This window comes from Colobus angolensis, unplaced genomic scaffold, assembly GCF_000951035.1.
Source record: "Colobus angolensis palliatus isolate OR3802 unplaced genomic scaffold, Cang.pa_1.0 Scaffold168, whole genome shotgun sequence".
NCBI classification, from domain to species: Eukaryota; Metazoa; Chordata; class Mammalia; order Primates; family Cercopithecidae; genus Colobus; species Colobus angolensis.
Window position 1 is genome coordinate 2,314,153 of NW_012114799.1, and position 20,155 is coordinate 2,334,307.

The following is a 20,155-nucleotide window of genomic DNA, read 5'->3' on the forward strand; positions in this document are numbered from 1 at the left end:
TAATATTAGAAATCATTCTTTCTCTTTCTCACAATGTCTTCTCTTTGCTTTCCTGTGCGTTGGCAAAGGAGAGCCTTTCAGGGAAGTCCACCCCAGTGTTGGGGAAGTCATGGCCACAGAGTTACAGGCTTGTGTTTTCTTGGTTTAGCAACTCCAGCAGAATATATTTTTTTTCTAGCAGATGTCCTGAAGTTGCCTCTTATGGGCCCGATCTGGATCCCATGTTCATCACAGAGGGGACCGGCCCTGTGACCCTGATTGTCCACTGCTTCTCTGTGTACCCACCTCTGGGTATAGAGAGCGAGGTCCACCCCCAACCTGAGCTGGAGGGATTGTCAGGGACAGTGGCTTCCCAGAATGTCAGGGTACTCGTACTGGAGAAAGAGAAGATTAGTTTTAGGCAGGCATGAAAACTGCTGTCTACTTAACCATCCAAGTACAACAGTGTGCAGAAAACCCCGGAAACTCAGGACAGGGTGGTGGCAAGACACTACTTTGTCTTTCCCTCAAATCCAGGATTCTAGGAAGTGGAGAGAGAGCAATAATAAAATAATTTAAAATAATAATAAAATAATAATAAAAAAATAAAAGTGTCAATATGCCGAGTAATGATGTACAGTCTAGTTTTATATCCCAGTCATCTTTCACGGAAGACAGTAGTTTCCCAATTTTGGAATCAATGAAAATGAAGATAAGAGAGTTCATAACTTGCTCCTTAGAGTTGCATACTAGCAAATAAAGGGGCCTAGCTCGTAAATAAGGGGTCTTGATTCTAAAATCCCCTTCACTGCCCTGTGCTGTTTTGGAAACTGGGTTTTCAGTGCCCAGAGCTGTGTGAGTCATAAATATAAAGTTGAAAGGAGCCTTGGCTGTAGGGGAGGAGAAAAAGTCTGGCTTGGGTTTTGCTCTATCCCTAGCAGCTGCCCAGCTGGAAAACCTCAGGTGAATTTCCTGCCTTCTCTGCATCCCCCTTTCCTCATTTACAGCTTGGCAGGTTTGGGAAAATCTGTGCGGTGTTCCAAGGCTGACTGTGGCCAGTCTGTGATTAGGTGAGGGTGGGTGACTGGCTGTGCCAGCAATGACCCAGGTGGATGCATCCCAAAGTGGCTCTGGTGTTATATTTTGGGCTTCTGATTGTGGTTTTCTACTCCTATTATTCCACCCCCATGTTGTTCTCCTCTTTTCTCCATTCTCAGATGCATCTCGGGACATGGACTCCCCCCAGTCCCCAAACATGCACCTGGGCAAATACAGCCTTGCTCTGGGAAGCATTACTCCTAGAAGAGTTCCAGAATTTCTGGAGCCTAATGTCCTGGAGTTCCAGGTTTCTGGAGCTTGCCCCACCGATGCCCTGAAGCTCCTGCCCCACTGCTTTCCAGCCTTCCTTTCTGGCTTGCACTGGCTTGCTTGGAGGAGTTATTTGGTTTCCTATGTCTTTCTCCATCCTCTCCCAGACTCAGCTCAGAACACCCACAGGTTGGGTCCCATCAAACCTGAGAGACCTGCAGACTCAAGTGTGGTCTCTTAAGTTTGGGAGGGCCGTGGCAAGACAGAGGAGGAGTCCTGTTCGTCACTCATGCAGGGCCAGCAGGCAGCCTCCCCAGAAGATAATTGGGCTGCCCTTTGCCCTCCTGCCCTATCTCCATCCAGGCTTTAGAGCAACCTGAAGTTTATTCTATGCACATCTTTCTGGGGCAGGATTGGAAAAGATGATAACTGATTTTTCTCCTTTAAGTTTGAAATCATTTTTCTAAGTACCATTACCCTAGAAAACCACTTTCTAAGTACCATTACCCATTTCTAAGTACCATTACCCAATATAAATACCGTATGTTTTCTAAGTGCCATTACCCTAATAAAGTAATACATAGTAATACATGTTTGTGTGTGTGTGTGTGTGCATACATGTGTGCAATCGATTCTAGTTTAGTGCACACAGGATAAGACTGGCGCACATGTTAATGAGATTCAATTTTTTCCATGTTTTTCAATAAACACATATTGAGTCCCTACTGTGCTGTACTAGGCATGTGCTGGGACACAGGTCTTGCTCTCCAGGTGCTCAGAGTGACCCAGTCATGGAAATTTATCATTCACATCAGGTGGTTGTGCTGTCTTGGAAGCAAGAACAGCATCTCGGAGGTTCTAAAAAGTTAGGGAGCCCTTCCCAGAGGAGAGGATACTTGAGCTGGTAGCAGTTTCCTGGAGTCTGTTTTGGACAGAGACATGGAGTGTCCTGTAATTAAGAGTCATTGGAAAAAAAGCTGGAGCACTGGACTCAGATGGGGACTGGTGATGAGGCTTGGAAGACAGGCAGTAGGGAAGTCACAAAAGGCTTGGATATGATGCTATGACGCTGGGATTGTGGTGTAAGTCACATGCCATCTGGATGTCTTGTTAAAATGCAGATCCTGACCACAGGTCTAAGGTGGGGTCTGAGCTTCTGCATGTCTAACAAGCTCCTGGGATATCTTATGCACTACACTCTGAGTAGCAAGAAGGAAGGTGCTCAGGCATCACTGAGAACTTCCCATAAGAGAGTGATCATAATCCCTTGAACCTATATACCTAGGAATTCTAAAAAGTGTAAGTGTATTGTCTAATTTGATTCATATAATATGAATTATGTGTAATGCGATTTATATGGTTCATGATTTTTATATGTAGATCCTGCAGTCTAGGGAAGTTAAACAACTAGAGTTTTGTAGCTGAAAAGGGCTGCAGAAATTTAAGACAACCTCTCAATATACAGGCAAGGAAACTCATCTGTCATCTTTGAGGTCATTCCTGGTCTAAAAGCCCAAGTTTCTGTGATTTGAATGTGTTGCTCAAAGTTTTCTAAGTATTTAAAGACAAACGTTGAATGAAAATCTTCAGTCAGTCCTGGGAAAGGCCCCAGGCTTGCTTCCCTCTCTGGGCTACACTCTGGAGGAGGGTGTGGGACTGTATCTTGGGATCACAGCGTTATAAACATGGAGACATAATGCTGGAGGTGATGCACTCAAACTGGTGGACACCCTTGATTGGAAGTTCCCAGTTTTCAGGCTGCTTCCACTCATTTTCTTTGCAACCTGGACCAAACTGGTTCAGTGATAGTCCGTCTTATTGTTTTCATCTGTAAAAATAGGGGTATTAGCTCTCTCACTGCATGGTTGGGCGAATCACATTGGCAGGCCTTCATGAATGTGTTGTACACCTACCACGAACCAGACACTATGCCAAGCACTGCAGATATAGACGTAGGACAGATCCAGCCTCGAACCCCATGGAGCTTACATGGAGAGAAGACTGACGTCCAAGGCACAAGTTCCAGCTAATTATGTCCAAGTGCACAGAGTACAGCCAAGAAGTATGGGGGCAATACGAACCTATAACAGGAAGGCCTAACAAGGAGGTCTCAGACAGCTTCCAGGAAGAAGTGATCCTTCAGCAGAGAAGTGAAAAATGGATAAGGGTTAACAAGGAGAGAAGAGAGACTGACTGGGTCAGAGCCCTGAGGCAGGAGCAAGTTGGCTGGCACCAGGAACCAAGAGAAGGTTGGATGTCAGGAGCAGGTACAGCAAGGAAAGGAGGAAGTTCAAGGAGAGACTGGAGGAATAAGCCTGGTCAGATCCTGTAGGATTTTTTAAGGGTTTGGGACCTTATTCTAAGGTTAATAACAAGCCATTGAAAGGTTTTAAGCAAGGAGGTGATGTGAACTGTTCTGTGACTTAAAATCATCCTGGCTTGTATGGAGAATACCTTGAGCAGGAGAGACTGGGAGACTTCTGCCTAATGTAAGCAGGAGATGACGGTAGCCTCAATTAGGGTTGTGGCAGTGGGGATGGTGAGAAAGGGACAGGTTTGGGAGGTATAACTGGTAAGCTTAGGGATCGACTGGATGTGGGGGTGAGAGAGGAGGAAGTAAAACAGGATGACTTGCATGTTCCCAGCTAGAAAACCTCAATGCATGGCATTAGAGGTTATTATGATTGGGAGTAGTGCAGAGAGAGGGCAGCTTTGGTGGGTAGCTGATCATTAATTCACTTTGGACATGTCCTATTGTAGGTATAGATAAGCTTTCCAAGCTGTGATGTTGAGTAGGTAGCTGGCTGCAGGGCTCTGGCCGTAGTTGTCTACTGATGCTGGTAATGTTGATTTGGGAATTGTATATCCCTAGAGATGGTATTTCAAGTCAGAGTGATGGAGGAGGTGCCCCAGGGAGAGGGAAAAAGAAGGGAAGTAGAGAACTGAGGGCAGCTCCTGGAGGTGCTCTGTCATTTGGTGATCATCAAGTGAGATAACAGATGAAGATTAGCTTTAAAAATTACAGCAGGATGTTCTCAATGTTGCACTGTACTGTACTCCGTATAACAATGTGCATCTCTGACATTTACTGCTGCACTTGGATGGGAGAGATTATATTTAACGTTCACAAATCTGCAAGACTATTTCCTCCAAGTTATTTTTGCCCCTATTAAAAGAAAAACCCACCAGGAGGGATTTATTCTTATCATGTCATGCAACAGTAATTTCATTTTCAAATCATTAACAGGAAGGCATCCTCATCTGATCATTCTCGCCTCAAAACCCTATCTTAGAAGCCTGATACCATCTCAACCTTCCTGAGAGCTTTACTGATTTCTGTTGAGACCCTCAGCTCTAAATCAAACACAGTGTGAGCCTGGCTTCTGTGTGCACCTCTCTTAGTATCTCTCCCATCAGTTGATTTTGTTTTTCTGCCTCTGGTCCTGGCATTTGGCTGCAGATTATTCCGAGAATTTCATTGCTAACTTACATGAGATGAACAGATAATAAGAAACGGAACTTATTTTCTAATTTATTTTGAAACTGAATTCCAGATTCTATTTATGGGGAGGGGCAGAGTCAGCCTATGATGAGTGAGAACAGTCTTTGACTCAGAATTTAAATGAAGTTTTGTTTCTTTTCTTTCTTCTTCTTCTGCTTTATTTTATTTTATTTTGTTTTTTGAGACCGAGTCTCGATCTGTCACTCAGGCTGGAGTACAGTGGCACAATCTTGGCTTATTGCAACCTCCGCCTCCTGGGTTCAAGCAGTCCTCCCACCTCAGCCTCTGGGGTAGCCAAGGATTACAGGCATGCACCATCATGCTTGGCTAATTTTTGTATTTTACTAGAGATGGGGCTCGCCATGTGGGCCAGGCTGTTCTTGAACTCCTGACCTCAAGTGATCTGCCCTTGGCCTCCAAAATGCTGGGATTATAGGTGTGAGCCACTGGACCCGGTCAAATGAATTTTCATAGGAAAGTATCCTTCCCCAGGACTGGTTCCAGGCCTGGCAGTGGCAGTGGGGTGCAAGTTCTTGCTTTCCGTAAAGTAAATCCAATCAATCAAAAACAGACATTCTGCAAGAGTCTAGCTTGCCAGACTCCTATTCAAAGCTAGTTTGCTTCTTTTTAGCTTCTCTTAATAACAGAAAAGTTTATTGTTTCCCTTACATGTAAAAAGGCCCTTCCTTATCATAGAGAGGCATCAGAGGGAATCTTTCTTTCTTGCCAGCTGACATTGTGTTCTTCACCATGACACCTACAGGAAGACATTCATTCCTGAACTTGTGGCCATTTCAACTGAATGACCTTAATTTGCATTTGAGACTCAGAAAGCATTCGACTTTTGACCTCCTGAGGTACGCTTCCCAGACAAAACAGCTGGCTGGGGCTGTGTGTTTCGGTGCCTGAACTCTGGACCAGGCTGCCTGGTGAAACTTCTGGCCCTAACACTTTCCTGCTGTGTGAGTTTGGACAGGTCACCTAAACTATCCATGCCTCCACTTTTCTATTTGTATGAGGGCATTGGAATTCAGTAGTGGCCACTTTGTGGAGCTTATTGTAAAGTTTAAATAAGCAAGTGCAAGTTAAGTTCTCAGAAGAGTATCTGTCATACATGTACTATATTAATTTTAGCTGAGTATTTCTTCTATTCTGGGGCAGATGATTAGATTGTGTAACAAGGGGTATGAGCTGCCATTGATCACTGCTGCTATGTGCAGTGCCTGACTTGCGATAATGAGGTGGATACTATTATTTTATCAATTTCACAGAGATATAGGTCCATGGTCACATAGTTAATAAGTAGTGGGGCTGAGATTCAAACCCAGGTCTATTTGACTCCAAATCCTAGTCCTCACCTCCCCACTGCTGCCTCCACTGTACACTTTGCCTGAAGAATAGGGGGCAATAAGCAAGGTCAAGGTCATGTGGAAAGGTCTTTTTGGGCAATTAACCAGATGACCAGGCAGTTCTAGAGCATCCCCGCCCCTTGTCATTTCACCTGGATGGGAAGCGTGTGAGCATAGGGAGTAGGGGAAAGGCTCAGAGTTCTAGTCCTCAGGGGATTTGGAATTTTTCCTTCATTTTGTAATCCTACCTTCTATCAATTTCCTCCTTTATTATATCCTCTACCTTTTGTCCACTGCTTGTCTTGAAACTCCAAATACCTCTGTGTGTGTCTGTGTCTGTGTCTCTGTGTGTCTGGGTGTGTGTGTGTTGTGGGAGTTAAGACCTTAGGGCAGACTGGGAAGAACTCCATTTCCCGGTAGTGGAAAAGAACTTTGGGCTGTTAATTAGGCTGTTAATCTAATCCTTTCTCTGCTACTGATTAGAAGGACAATCCTGAGAAAGTCACTGACTCTTTCTGGGCCTTATCCATGAGTTTGGGATTGAGGTTTGGAAGGTATCTGACATCCTGTGGTTCTAGTCAGCCTTCTCCTAGATCTCTGACCTCTAGGAGTAGTCTTGGTGGCAGCGATAATGGTGGTGGTGAGGAGGTGGTACTGATGGTGGAGGAGGTGATGGAGATAAGGATGACAAAGGAAGTTGCTGTTAGAGGTGGTAATGATGATGGTGGAGATGGAGGTGAATTCATGGTGATTGTTACAGAGACAGAGGTGGAGGTGATGGTAGAGATGGTGGCAGTGGCTGTAGCAGTGATGCTGGTAGAGGTGGAGGTGATGGTGGTGGGAGTGGTAGCGGCATTGGTGTTGGTATTGGTGGTGGTATGCGTGAAGGTGATAATGGTCGTGGTGTGGTAGCAGTGTTATTAGTGTTAATAGAGGTGGAGGTGGTGGTGGGGTTGGTAGTGTCATTGGTGTTGGTGGTGGTATAGGTGGAGGTGATAGTGGTGGGGGTATGGTAGCAGTGTTACTAGTGTTGGTGGAGGTGATGATAATAATGGCAGTGGTGGGAACAGTGGAGTTGGTGTAGAGGTGGAGATGATGATGGTGGTGGAAGCAGTGTTGATGGTAGAGGTGAAGGTGATGGTGGGGGTGGTAGCAGCATTAGTGTTGGTATCGGTGGTGGTACAGGTGGAGGTGATAATAATAATGGTGGTGGTGTGGTAGCAGTGTTATTAGTGTTGGTAGAGGTGGAGGTGATGATGATAATGGCAGTGGTGGGAACAGTGGAGCTGGTGTAGAGGTGGAGATGATGGTCGTGGTGGAAGCAGTGTTGGTGGTAGAGGTGGAGGTGATGGTGGGGGTGGTAGCATTGGTGTTGGTATTGGTGGTGGTACAGGTGGAGGTGATAATAATGGTGGTGGTGTGGTAGTAGTGTTATTAGTGTTGGTAGAGGTGGAGGTGATGATGATAATGGCAGTGGTGGGAACAGTGGAGTTGGTGTAGAGATGGAGATGATGGTCGTGGTGGAAGCAGTGTTGGTGGTAGAGGTGGAGGTGATGGTGGTGGGGGTGGCAGTAGTGGCGGTGGTGTTGGTGTTTGTGGATAGAGGTGATGATGATGGTGGCCATAGTAGGAGCAGTGGTATGGTGATAGAGGTGGAGGTAGGAAAGGTGGTGGTAATGGTGATGGTACTGGTAGAGGTGGAGATGATTCCGGAGGTGACATGGTCATAACTGATAGTGGCTCTTTTCTGACAGCAGTCACTGTGGTCAGCACTATTCCTCCAGTGTCTCCTTTGATCCTCACAGCCAGCAGATAATGTTATCTCCATTTGCAGATCAGAAGTCCGAGGAGCCTGAATTTTAGAGAGTAAGGCTGAGCATCTTCATGCTGGGTGGAATTGTTCCGGTCAGGTAAAGGCAAAGCCAGAGGTGTCCAAGGAATCCTTTGTTGGGAAATCTGTGGTAGGCATAAGGAGGGAGGGGAGTCAATACTGGCCATGTTCATGTTTTGTCCTTCCCAAATTCCTTCCTGTGACAACCCAGTTGTACCCAGATGGAAATTGAGGGTTATAATTGTCAGATTTTTTTCCCCGAGGCCACACAGCATTGAGTGTCAAAATGGCCTCCATGCTTCCGCACACATCCTTCTAAGTACTTTATTATTTGTCTACACATTTCCTTCTTTGGCAGCAGACCCCAGCCTTATGCTCTAGGTCTTGTCCTGCAGCTTCTCTGACAAGGGCTTATATCTTCCATGGTGGGGAAGGGCCCCTCGGGTGAACTATTTTGGCATAAGTGAATGTCCTCTGATATGTCTTTGGTAAATGGAGTTTTCTGTGTCCTGCTACACCCATTGACCTGCGTATGTACTCTACCCCATAGGGCCATCTTAGAAAGAAAAAGACAAAAAATGAGTTTTAGTATAGAGAACTCAGGAATAATCAGCAGCAAAGGGAGCTTCAGGTTAAAGTCGCCTGCCTTTTGAAGGTAGTTGTCAGAATCCAAGACTCCTCAACTTCTGTCTAGTTCTCCTTTAGGGCTGAGGGTGCTGGTCTTGTTTGGATGAGAAAGTGATCCCTTCTCTCCATTCTCTCTCCTTTTCTTCCTCTAAGTACAGAGATGGAAATGAGCCGGGCACTAGGCCCCACCCTTGGAGGGCTAATACTGACCTCTTCGGACAGAGAAGCTGGCTTCAAATGGATTCCATAGACCTTTACCAGAGCCCCTCACCTGGAACTCTCTTTCCCTCCTGCAAACATTTATTGAGCAGCTACTATATAAAAGTTTTCTGTTATGCATTGAGACTACCACAGTGAAGATGGAGCATCTTGCCCTCCTTGAATTTCTGGTCTAGTTTACACTGCAGTGTTATGAGGATGGGGGTGGGAATGAAAATTCTTGGTGAACTCATGGAACGGAACTTGATGTAGACTTGTGAAGTCAAGGAAGGCTCCCTGGAAGGAGTGACATGTAAGCAGAAACTTCTGGACTAAGATCTGGACTAAGTGTGGGTAATTGGTGTGAGAGGAATAGGGAGGAAGGAAGAGAGAAGGAGGAAACGCAGGGGATGGAAGAGGGTGTGGTCTCAGTAAAAGAGCAGCATGTGCAGAGGCATGAAGGCTAAAGAAAAGAGATGGGGGAGGGAGTCTAGCAGGTCATGGGGACTGGGGCGTAGAAGAGTGCCAGCCTATGCTATGGACTGAACTGTGTCCCTCTCAAGTCATATGTTGAAGCCCTAACCCCAAATCTGACTGTATTTGGAGATGGGGCTTTTAGGAGCTGTTTAAGTTTAGCTGAGGTCATAAGGGTGGGACTCTAAATAGGACGAGTGAACATAAAAGAACGAGGAAGAGAGTTTCTCCCCACCCCTATGCCCTTACTTCTGCCATGTGGGAGAATGCAGAGAGATGGTGGCTATCTGCAAGCCAGGAAGACAGCCCTCACCCAGCACCAAATCAGCTGACACATTGATCTGGGACTTCCCAGCCTCTACAACCAGGAGGAATAAATTTCTGTTGTTTATCCCATTCAGTCTACGGTATTTTGTTATGGCAGCCTGAGTTGATGAGTACATCCCATATCTGGATGAGGGTGGACAGAAACTGCTTTCCTGCCTTTAGTCCTTGTTGCTAATTCTGTAGCAGTAACAAGAAGTGGTAGCTGGTGTCTGGTTTTACCTTTGGGTAACCTAGGTCAATATTAGCTCCTAGCTCACACCTCATTCTCTCTTCTGGGCCGGGTCAGCTGTAAAAAAGGCTCCCCTGGAGGAAACTCTTAGCTCTGTGCTCCACCCATGCTGGGCCTCCCCAGGCTGGGTTGAAAGGCCAGGCCCTGGCTAGCCACTCCTCTGCCTCAGTCACAGGCTTTGGGGGCTGGTCCTACCAGGGTCTGGGAGCCCACTCAGTGACTTCAGGAAAGGAGACAGTGAGAAAGCAGGGTCTGTAGGCATGCTTGTTTTTCTCCACGCTCCTGAAATGCCCACGCAGCAGAGGCTTGGCTGAGTGCACTGGCTGGCTTCATCTGAGGACTGCATGATGTCACCAGGCTCTAAAGGGAGCTGGGCCAGTGCAGACAGCACCTGCCTGGGAAGCCCCATGTTTGGACTCATGGGCTGTGTGAATTTGGGCTCTTCATTCCGCTTCTCTGGAGATTCTGCTAGCTCATCAGTAGTCTAAACTCTGAGGTCTTTTCAGTGCCAGCATTCTAGAGTTTTAATTCTCTACTATTTATAGGGAGCTGAATTCTATTAAAAGTGCAGCCTTTCAGCAGCTAATCAGTGTTTATAAGTGGCATGGCTAGTGCCTGTGTGGTATGCATCGACTCGCTGTTTTGGTTGCCCCAGCTGCAAGCGTCTGCATTACATGCTCTGCAGCTTCCCCGGTGGGCTTGGAGGACATCATGCCCCTCATTATCACCACCCACTCCTGTGCTGTGCGTTACTGGGGAAGAAGCATTTGGCTTCACCTGCCAGGCTGAGAGATAGCTACAGGTTTATGTAGCCACACCACATTTGAGGACTTACTATCAGCGGATTGAGAATAGATTGTGTAGAAAGTCACACAGCTACTTACAGTTGAGATCTACATAGCAAAATATTTATTTAGCAGATTCCAGGTGATGATTTATCACATATCATAAAGGTACAGGAGCACTAAACCACAATGATGACCCTAAATGCCATTTACTTTGAGTGCAAGTGTCTGCCCTACAGTTTCCAGACAGGAGGGTTTATTTTAGAAATATGGGTTTGTTATGGTAGTGATTGATAGTTTTTTCTTCTTGTACTGAAGCTTGTAGAACAGAATGAAATAGCTGTAATGCTTAGCAAATTGCAGCCCATTTGGAATCTGGCTTCTGTGGCACATTTCAGAGGCCTCTGTCCTCAACGTGGTAGATGGAGTTGCACTGGAGAGAGGGTTCTTTCCTGGGCTCCGTCAAACAGCTGGAACAAGGATGAAACATCAAACCTTCTGTCTTCATGGACAGAGGCAGCCATCTGCGGCATTTATATCATTTTGAAGTTGTGGCCTGTGCCTTTCTAAAACCAAATCCCAACAGTTCTTCTGTCTTCGCCTATAGGAAATTCCTCAATAGGACAGAGGGTGTAAACGAAGACCTCCGAGCTGCAGGTCACTGGAAAAGTGATTGCAAGGTTTCCAGGAAAGTCCTAGCTTGGACTTAGACCATGTCAGAGGACATGGTACCCGGATTTAGCTCTCAGGGAAGGTGCAGTCAGTCCATGGTCAACTGCATCCCATCCATGCAGCTCCCAATGCCTCTCTGCCTCCTTTGACAAACTTGGCAATGGGTAGAGACTGCCTTCTCTGCCACCTCCCTGTTAGCTATTAAGGAACTTGCTTGCAGCTGACCCAATTGCCTTCTCAAGATGATCCGAATAAATAATGGGAGGGGAGAGGTGTGGGCTGGGAATGGCTGCGCATGGCTTGATTTGTGGTGATCTTGAACAAAGATGGGTAGGGAGCAAGAGGGAAAAAGTAGAAAAGAGATGCCACTGCTTTACATACTGGAGAAACATGTACAGAAAGAGAAGAAATGGAAGCCAAAAAGGAAAGGTGGGGAAAAACAAGAGGAAGGGGAAGGGAAAAGGAGACAGAGGGAGAAAGGAGACAGGATGGCGAAGGACTGTGTGGAAGTGAGTGGGACTGCCAGGACGGTTGCCTAGGAGTGGAACCAGAGGGAGGGAGTTTGTAGCTACGTTCTGTTCTGACTGTAGACACTGATGAAAACATGATGCTTCAAAGGCTTCAGTGACAGTGCTAGGGCCCCTACCAGTGCCCACTGAGCCAGGGGCTCCACCTCAATTTATGCTTCTCTTAGACCAGTGTTCTCCAATTTGTGTGAGCAGCCAAGTTAACAGAGGGCTTGTTTACCCCAGATCATGGGCCTCACCCTCGGGGTTTCTGGTTCAGGAGATCTGGGTTGGAGCCTGAGAATTTGCGTGTCTAAGAAGTTCCCAGGTGGTGCTGATGCTGCTGTTCCAGGGAACCCTCCTTTGAGAACTCTGTCTCAGCAGTTACAGACTAAATCAAGGTTGGTGCTGATTTGGAGGCCTTAGGTCAGACAAGGTCAGTGAGTGAGATCAACATCTCAGCTGGCTTGCAGAAGCAGATTGCAAACACTAACATATAAATTGAGAAAGTGCTAAAATCTTTTATTGGATGTATTTGTCTCTTTCTGGCTCTTCGTTCAACTAACCATATGCTTGCTTTCCACTGGTAACTGCTATTTAAATGTCAGTTGACAAGCAGCTGCTCCTCACCCTACTACATGCAAGTTAATTTATTGTCCACAAAGCCTGATGGAGTGCTCCCTTAACCATGCTGGTTTCCCACTGTCCCTGCCCACTCCTTTGTTGCAACCATACTGAGCCTTGCAGCTCACAGAAGGTAAGCTGCCTTTGTGTTTCTCCATCCCCTGCTCATGCCGTGTCTCTGCTGGTGATGCCCTTTCCCAGGCTCTTACTCTCCTTAACTGTCCGCGTGAATGTTCTTGCCTGTGGGAATGTTCATCCAGCTCTTCTTGTTGCTGCAATGCTATTTGGCTCAGACCATTCTCCTAGCCCTTAGATAAACCAGGCTGTGGCCACTTTGTCCAGCTCAGTTTTGTATCATCAGTACCTAGGACAGCATCCTTAATAGGCCCCAGCCATCAAGAAGTAATTGCCAACTAAATAAGCAAAATACAGAGAACTTGAATGGGGGGATAAGAGGGGGCTGGGGGCTGGTGGGGAGGTGGAGATGTCTAACCCTGCTCATTAGGGTCAGGATTAGAGAGAAATTGAAAAATACAGGCAGGAACAGGCAGGAGGAAGACAGAGCAGACATAATAATCCCAGAAATCCTGAATCATCATCAACATACCCCTGCATCCTCAAGACTTCAATGATTCTGTAAAATGGGACTCCAACAGTAGGTAGAAAAGTTAGTATTTGGAATTTGTTTAAATTACACAAAATATCTTTGCTTGGGAGGCGATCAACTTTCCAGAAATTTTGTGCTTAATGAGAGGTAAGTATCCATTTTTAGTTGGTACTTATGTAAGATGGATGGACGGATGAATGGATAGAAGAGAGATGATAGACAGATGGAGTCATTGTAGGCTAGGTCACCAAGTCATGACCTGAAGTAATATTTTGTTTTAATCTTCTTTGGCTCCTTTGGGCTGGGACTTTACCTTCCTTTGGGCAGGAAACATGTTCTCCAGAGTTTTGCCAAATGCCTGTTCTTGGAGGACCTGGTTCTAAAACTGAAGCAAGACAGTGCATAGAAAATGTGTTGTATAGACCTGCCACTTGCTGCATCCCATGCTGTGAATGGTCAGCGCTTGAGTCTAAAGCTGGAAAAAAACCCTGAAATTGCAGTTAAAAAAATGGACTTGCTTAACAGTCGAGGGTAGAATCCAGTGTTCTAAGTAGTATGGCCACCCTGACCCCAGGAGATCTTGGGCAAATCACTTAACCTCAGTTTGCCCATGTGTAAGACAAGGGAGTTACAAGGCTGGTCTCAAGGTCTCCTCTTGCTCTCCTGCTCTCTAATGACTCTAAGATAGAATTCTGGGGAACACACTAGAAATTACTTTGACTTTAAAGGTTAGAGGGGAGAAAATAGAGCAAGGTGTCAGATACATCAATGCCACCCTGTCCCAGGCTGCAGAGCTGAATGCACTTCTTAAGATTAAACCAAGCAGACTGCCTCTAATGCTGTTGAAATGTCAGCCTTCAGTTCAGGGCGGTGGTAGACATCTGCATTACTTCTGTTTTTTAAACAACGTTACTCTGCCAAGAATGAATCTGTGTCATCATCTAATGGCTCTTGTCATTTTAGTGTAGTGATCAAGGAGGAAAAATGAAAGTACTTTATGTGGAAAACCAGATAAGAAGGTATTTCATAACCCAGAGTGCAAGGCTGTCTGGAGTATAATACAGATCTATCAGGAATTCAGTTAAAACAGTTTACCTGCTTTACATGAGTGGGTTCAGTTCACTGATCTTCATTCAAGTTCACGCTCAAGTTATTTAACTGTGGGCTGTACATTACACCACACCGATCAAAGAATTATAGAGTTTTTCCAGGTCTAATATACAAATCCATATTGATTGCAGCCAAACATGCATTTAGTCAAATCTTTAATACACTCTATTAGGGCGTGGGTAAGACATAAAGCTTTGTCTTAGCCACAGGGTAGCTGGGCTAGAGTTGAACCAATCGTAAACTGCCAGAATAGAAAGTTACTTTGGGATGCAGTATGTATTCTCAACAGTGTATCATCTAGAACAACAAACTTTTTTTTAATGTAAAAATAAGCAATTACTTGTCATTATAAAATGACAAATTTTACAAGGGGGCAAATTTGATTTTCTTCCCCTGAGAGGCTCACCTCCGTTACAGTGCTCACTGGCACATACCTCACATTTGTCAGGTATGTCACATTTGTCGGCTGTACCTCTATGCCTAATGCTCCATTTTCCTAGAGCAAAACTGTCTTTCAAAACACAGGAAGAAAAGCGCCAGCCATTTTTCCCACCTCCAGTTGAGGTAGGGGAAGTGTATCCCAACAGCCCTGCCAAGTAGTTGGCATGGTCTGCATTATTCTAGGATAGCTAGGCAGAGTTTAGAATGAGAAATGCAAAATACACCCTTGTGCTTTCAGGATTATTTAGGTTTTAAATGATTTAGAGTTCCCTTATATGGAAGGCTTTCTAGGAAAAGACTGGCTAAACCTGTTCCTCACTATAGCTGAGAATGCATGCTCGGAAATTTAATTCAGCATTGGTTGCATTGTAGTGTAATAAATACAGGCTCTGTGGGAGCTTCCTTGGGGCTTCCTTGGTTTGATATGACTGTCTGGGATGTGGTTGTTAAAGGGACGGTTGGGGGAATGGGAAAAGGGAGAGTCTTGCTACTCTGGGGAGGGGCTAGGAAGGATTCTTCCAGTGGATGTCCAATACTGTAGACACTAGCCACGTGTGTCTGTTCCCAACTGAGGCATACTGTATGAGTAAAAGCTATACTGGGTTTCAATGACTTAGTGTTAAAAAATGTAAGACATTTCATCAATAATTTTTACATTGATTGCATGTTGAAATTACCTGTGAAATAATTCGGGCGTGTATCAGATTAAATAGTATTAAAATTGATTTCACCCACCTCTTTTTCTCTTTGAATGTGTCTACTAGAAAATTTAAAACTACATATATGGCTCACATTCTATATTTTCAGTGGACAGCACTGTACTGTATCCATTTTACATGGTGGACTTGTGGTGTTTACTTTCTTGTGTTTCTGTATTTTTCAAGCTGAAAGTATGAAGAGCAGATAATATTGTGTTTTGGGAAAAAATTTATAGCATGGATTTTGGAGTCTGGCAAGGATGGGTCCTAGCTATTGCACTTGGGCAACTAACTTTCTCTGAGCCTACAGTCCCTCATTTGTTAAATTAAGAGAGTAACTACTTTCACCTCACCAGGTCAAAGCTCTCCAGGTTGTTGTCAGGAGTGAGAAATGCATGGGAAATTAGCAGAGTGCTTAGCACAGAAACTGGCATAGGAAAAGCTCAGTAATAAATATTCTGCATTTTTGTAGGTTGTATCAAAACACCCATCTGGTGCACCATGTGAAAATCTGTCTCCATTTCTAATTCAGGTCTTTGTCGCTCTTGTTCTACAAGTTTGTCCTTGCTATTATATCTACCTACTTTTATGCCCAGAAAACCGAACTTCCCCTTCTTTGCCTCATCATTGCGACTCTGAGTTGGTTTGCTGTTAAATTTGTTCACACTGAGCTTCTTCCCACTTAGTTACTTTAGCTCATTTTTGACTTCAGAGCAGGAATTTTATCCTGGCTGCAAACCGCGCCACAACTATCTACCCCTGCCCTTTGCCTTGTACCTGGAGACTGCGTCTTGCTTTTTACTGAACTCTGCTGCTTTTGATGGGATGATCAGCAAAGGACAATTGACACCAGACCAGTGCATGTGGGAAGCTGTCAGAAGAGTAAGGGTCATATAAACAAGAGATCAAGAGAACGAGGAGCAAAGACAGGACAGAAGAAAAGCGATGTTATCATTCTCTCCCCTTGTTTCACAAGCCTGCCTTCTCTTCTCACTGCCTTTGTCTGTTGGCTTTAAAAGCTGTGCTGTGTTCAGCTCGTGGTTAGTACAAGGTGTTTCTCGTCGCCTTTCTAGATTCTCACCGCCTGAAGTACAACCTCCCACAGTATAGCACCGTTCACATCTCAAATGGCACTCAATTTCCATATTCTGGCCAATAACTCCTCAGATGAAGATGGTTGTAGATGTTCTCTGAAATACAGTGACAGGGAAGAGGGAAAAAAAATATGCAAACGTTGTCAAAACATGTGGCTTCCTCAGGTATGGTCTTTTTCCTAGTTCCTTCAGAATTAATGAGATGAGCCTCTCAGTCAGAGCTGGATGAGATGCAAACAAGGAGCAGGAACTTAAGATAAATTTGGAATAGCACAGGTGGCTGGGGGCACCTGTACTCCTCAAATAAGTGGGGAAAAAAAGTCCCTGATTTCTTACCCATTTTTTTAAAATCAGAAATACGTTTTGTTGTTGTTGTTCCTATCCAGCACCTGTAACTAGGTGATTCAGAATAAACTCTTGAATTAAGGTGGTATTTTTTTCACCATTTTTTCATCAGATCAATATGTTACCTCACCTATTTTAGTTTTAGATTTACTGTATGTTCTCAGGATAGCAAACTCAAAGAAAAAAATAAACAAATTGGTTTATATTTCAAAGTTTAGACTGGGAGTTGACAGGAGAAACCTGTGGAAATTAACGAAGGAGGAGTTTCCAAGGCTTTCCTTGCTCACATATGGATTTGTGGAGGATTTGAACACAGCTAGGGTCCCCTCCAACAGCAGGCAAGGAATACCCAGACCAGTGCGTACAGGAGGCTCAATTCTGGATGTGTGAATGTGGCCGTTTGTTCCTGGAGCATTTATTGGCTTATCGAGACAGAATTTTACTCTGTCAGCCAGGTTAGAGTGCAGTGGCACATTCAGGTCTCACTGTAGCCTTGACCTACCGGGCTCAAGTGATCCTCCCACCTCAGCCCCACACGTATCTGAGACCAGAGGTGTGTATATACCACCATGCCTGGCTAAGTTTTTCTTTTTCTTTTTTTTTTTTTTTTTGTAGAGATGGGGTCTTGCTATGTTGCCTAGGTGGGTCTCAAACTTCTAGGCTTAAGTGATTCTTCTGCCTTGGCCTCCCAAAGTGCTGAGATATCAGGCATGTACCACCATGTCTGGCCCCCATTTATTAATAAAATATTTACCATGGGTCATAGGCAGGAAGCATTCATTGCCAACTGTCACTTCCCTCTGGTTTCCTAGAAAATCAGAGGATTGAAAATGTGAGTAAATGTTTCTTACTACGAGTGAAATAGAGGAAGGAAGCATTTCTGAAAATGCAAATCCTGCTTTAACATAGCAGTTCTCTACAGGGGAATTTATTCTGGGTGTCTTGGCTTCTTACAAAAAGAGAGCAAATGCTCCACAGATACCCTGATCTTCCTTTTTTCTTTCTTTTTTTTTGTCACTGTAGCTAAACTCTCAAGAAACCTGTGATTTCAGTTGTTTGTGGTCTGTGTAGCATCTTTATCGCTGTCAGAATTGCAGAACTAGTGGTGGTTACATAAGTTGGAATATAAACGTGGACATGCAAACAAATGTACACGCAGTAAACATTTGATCTACAGAAGGGGCCTTTGAGTGGTCTCTTCTCTAGGGCCTGATTTCTTCTGGGCTGCTGACAGCACAGCTCAGAGCTGCAAAGGAAGGGAATATGTTACTGGCTGAACTTGAAGGCAGTTGTATATTTGCCATCTCTGAATAATTCTTTTTCTCCACACGAGGGTGGAAGAGACGATGAATCTAAAAGTGTCTGAAAAAAACACATGTGCTGTTGCAGATATGAGCATCATGATTACTAGCATGTAGATGTCCAGAAAACATTCTTGGTGACAGGCTATTCCTGATTTTGCTTCCCCTGAAACCGAATGCAAAACCGGTGTTATTAAATATGCTGCTTTGTTGCCAAAGGGACACTAACTACTTCCATGAGATTTAAAAATATCACTAGGTCGTCTTTGTGCAGACATCCTTTAAAATACAAATACTGCTTTATCTAATGCAGCTATACTGCAAGTATACATCTTTTATCTTTAAAACAAAAAGACAAAACTAGATTTATGGATAGCATAAAATGCTTTCTGGATACACAAACACCAATGAAAACATTTTAAAAAAATTAACAGACATCAACCGGTATGCATACACTGTCTAAAGTATTTAATGGTCTTTAACACAGTCAACTCCCCCGGGTTTGAAACAGTGTTAAATTCTCTCTCGCTTGTGGCAAAAGCTGTCAAGTCCAACACTGAAAAAATTGGTACCATTTCCTGGCCAGTAAGCACAGAACAGAGGGGCTAAATATTTTATGGTTTTATTTATTTATTTACTGTGCTCTCATGCTGTATTTTTCTCTTTTCTGTCTTTCCCTCCTGCTCGTGTCTGCCCAGGGCTGATTGTTGTGACATTGGCCGTATGCTGGATGCCCAACCAGATTCGGAGGATCATGGCTGCAGCCAAACCCAAGCACGACTGGACGAGGTCCTACTTCCGGGCGTACATGATCCTCCTCCCCTTCTCAGACACGTTCTTCTACCTCAGCTCGGTCATCAACCCGCTCCTGTACACGGTGTCCTCGCAGCAGTTTCGGCGGGTGTTCGTGCAGGTGCTGTGCTGCCGCCTGTCGCTGCTGCACGCCAATCACGAGAAGCGCCTGCGTGCTCTGGCGCACTCCTCCACGGCCAGCGCCCGCTTTGTGCAGCGCCCGCTGCTCTTCGTCGCTTCTCGGCGCCAATCCTCTGCAAGAACTAAGAAGGTTTTCTTAAACACTTTTCAGAGTGAGGCCGAACCCCAGTCTCAGTCCCAGCCATTGAGTCTCGAGGCACTAGAGCCCAACTCAGGCGCGAAACCAGCCAATTCTGCTGCAGAGAATGGTTTTCAGGAGCATGAAGTTTGAATGTCAAGCGAGGGAGCCTTGAGTGGGAACCGGCCCTCGTCCCCCAAGAAAACGTCACCCTCACTCTGCAGTCTCAAACGATGCCCCCATCAGGGATGGAATGGACACTGGAGGCTTTGCAAAAGGCAGATGCCCACCTCAGTGACTTCTAAGGGCTGACTCTGCCAGCATGGCCTTGACTCTGGTTACATAGACATGGGGGTGAACTTTCACTCACCTCCTTCCTTGAAGTACATACTGAAAATTCAGCCAGACGACTGAATTTATTCAGAATGCTTTACACTGCCTCATTATTTGCACAGGAACAAAGAACATGGACTCCCGCTCCCTACCCAGAATAAAAGGACACCCAGAAGAAACTCAGGGAGGTGGGGGGTTGGGGGCGAGGGCTGGAAGAACAATGCAGGAAGGGGGTGGCATCTCCTTCAGCTTCAGCAGTGGACCGAGAAGAGGGCTAATTTGAGGAGCAGGATGGTGGTGGGGAGCCCTGGCCTGAGGGCCGAGGCAGAACTTCCCCTTTTCTTGGGCCTTGGCCCGTTGCAAAGAGGGGTGTTGCAGCAGCTGATGCACACTGAGTTCAGTTTCCCTGGCGAGCAGAAGGACTGGTACCCGGCAGAGGCGATGAGACAAGCCGCTGATGATGCACAGGATTTGCGGTACATGATCCCTGCAACACAGACCCAAAGGAGCTGAGTTAATGTGCACTGGCAAAAAGGATACCTGTCCCGCTCTGTCCAAATCCAAATGGACGGCTCTTCCTTACTCCTCCCCCAGCCCAGAAACTTGGTGAGGGCCAGGGAGGTGCTTCGGATTGTCTCACTGATACTCAAAACGCACAAGATAGATGGTGAGAGACAGGCACTATTTCATTAGTTTTAACCAAACCATTCCAAAAGCTATTTGAGATGCCAATACCAGTGAATAAAGAGCTGTTAAAATGCAGG

At 45.3% G+C, this 20,155-nt stretch overlaps 2 protein-coding genes across 2 annotated transcripts in view; one reads left to right on the forward strand and one right to left on the reverse strand.

Annotated features, from left to right (window-relative positions):
- Positions 1-20,151, forward strand: part of GPR39 (G protein-coupled receptor 39) — a 238,481-nt gene extending 218,330 nt beyond the window's left edge. Inside the window, exon 2 of the mRNA XM_011937710.1 lies at positions 18,706-20,151. Within this exon, the coding sequence (XP_011793100.1) occupies positions 18,706-19,211 (506 nt within the window). The 3' untranslated portion in view covers positions 19,212-20,151. The remainder of the gene's footprint in view (positions 1-18,705) is intronic.
- LOC105508778 (ly6/PLAUR domain-containing protein 1-like) lies at positions 18,278-20,142 on the reverse strand. The gene is made up of 2 exons (XM_011937709.1): positions 19,630-20,142; positions 18,278-18,678 (listed from the first exon to the last, which is right to left on the reverse strand). Exon 1 carries the CDS (start codon positions 19,871-19,873, stop codon positions 19,643-19,645), a length of 231 nt encoding a protein of 76 aa, XP_011793099.1. The 5' UTR covers positions 19,874-20,142; the 3' UTR covers positions 18,278-18,678; positions 19,630-19,642.
- Positions 20,152-20,155: the final 4 nt, after the last annotated feature.

What these genes read in the sequence shown, in the direction of transcription:
- LOC105508778 (XM_011937709.1), bottom strand. Translation starts at nt 19,873, where the DNA reads ATGTACCGCAAATCCTGTGCATCATCAGCGGCTTGTCTCATCGCCTCT.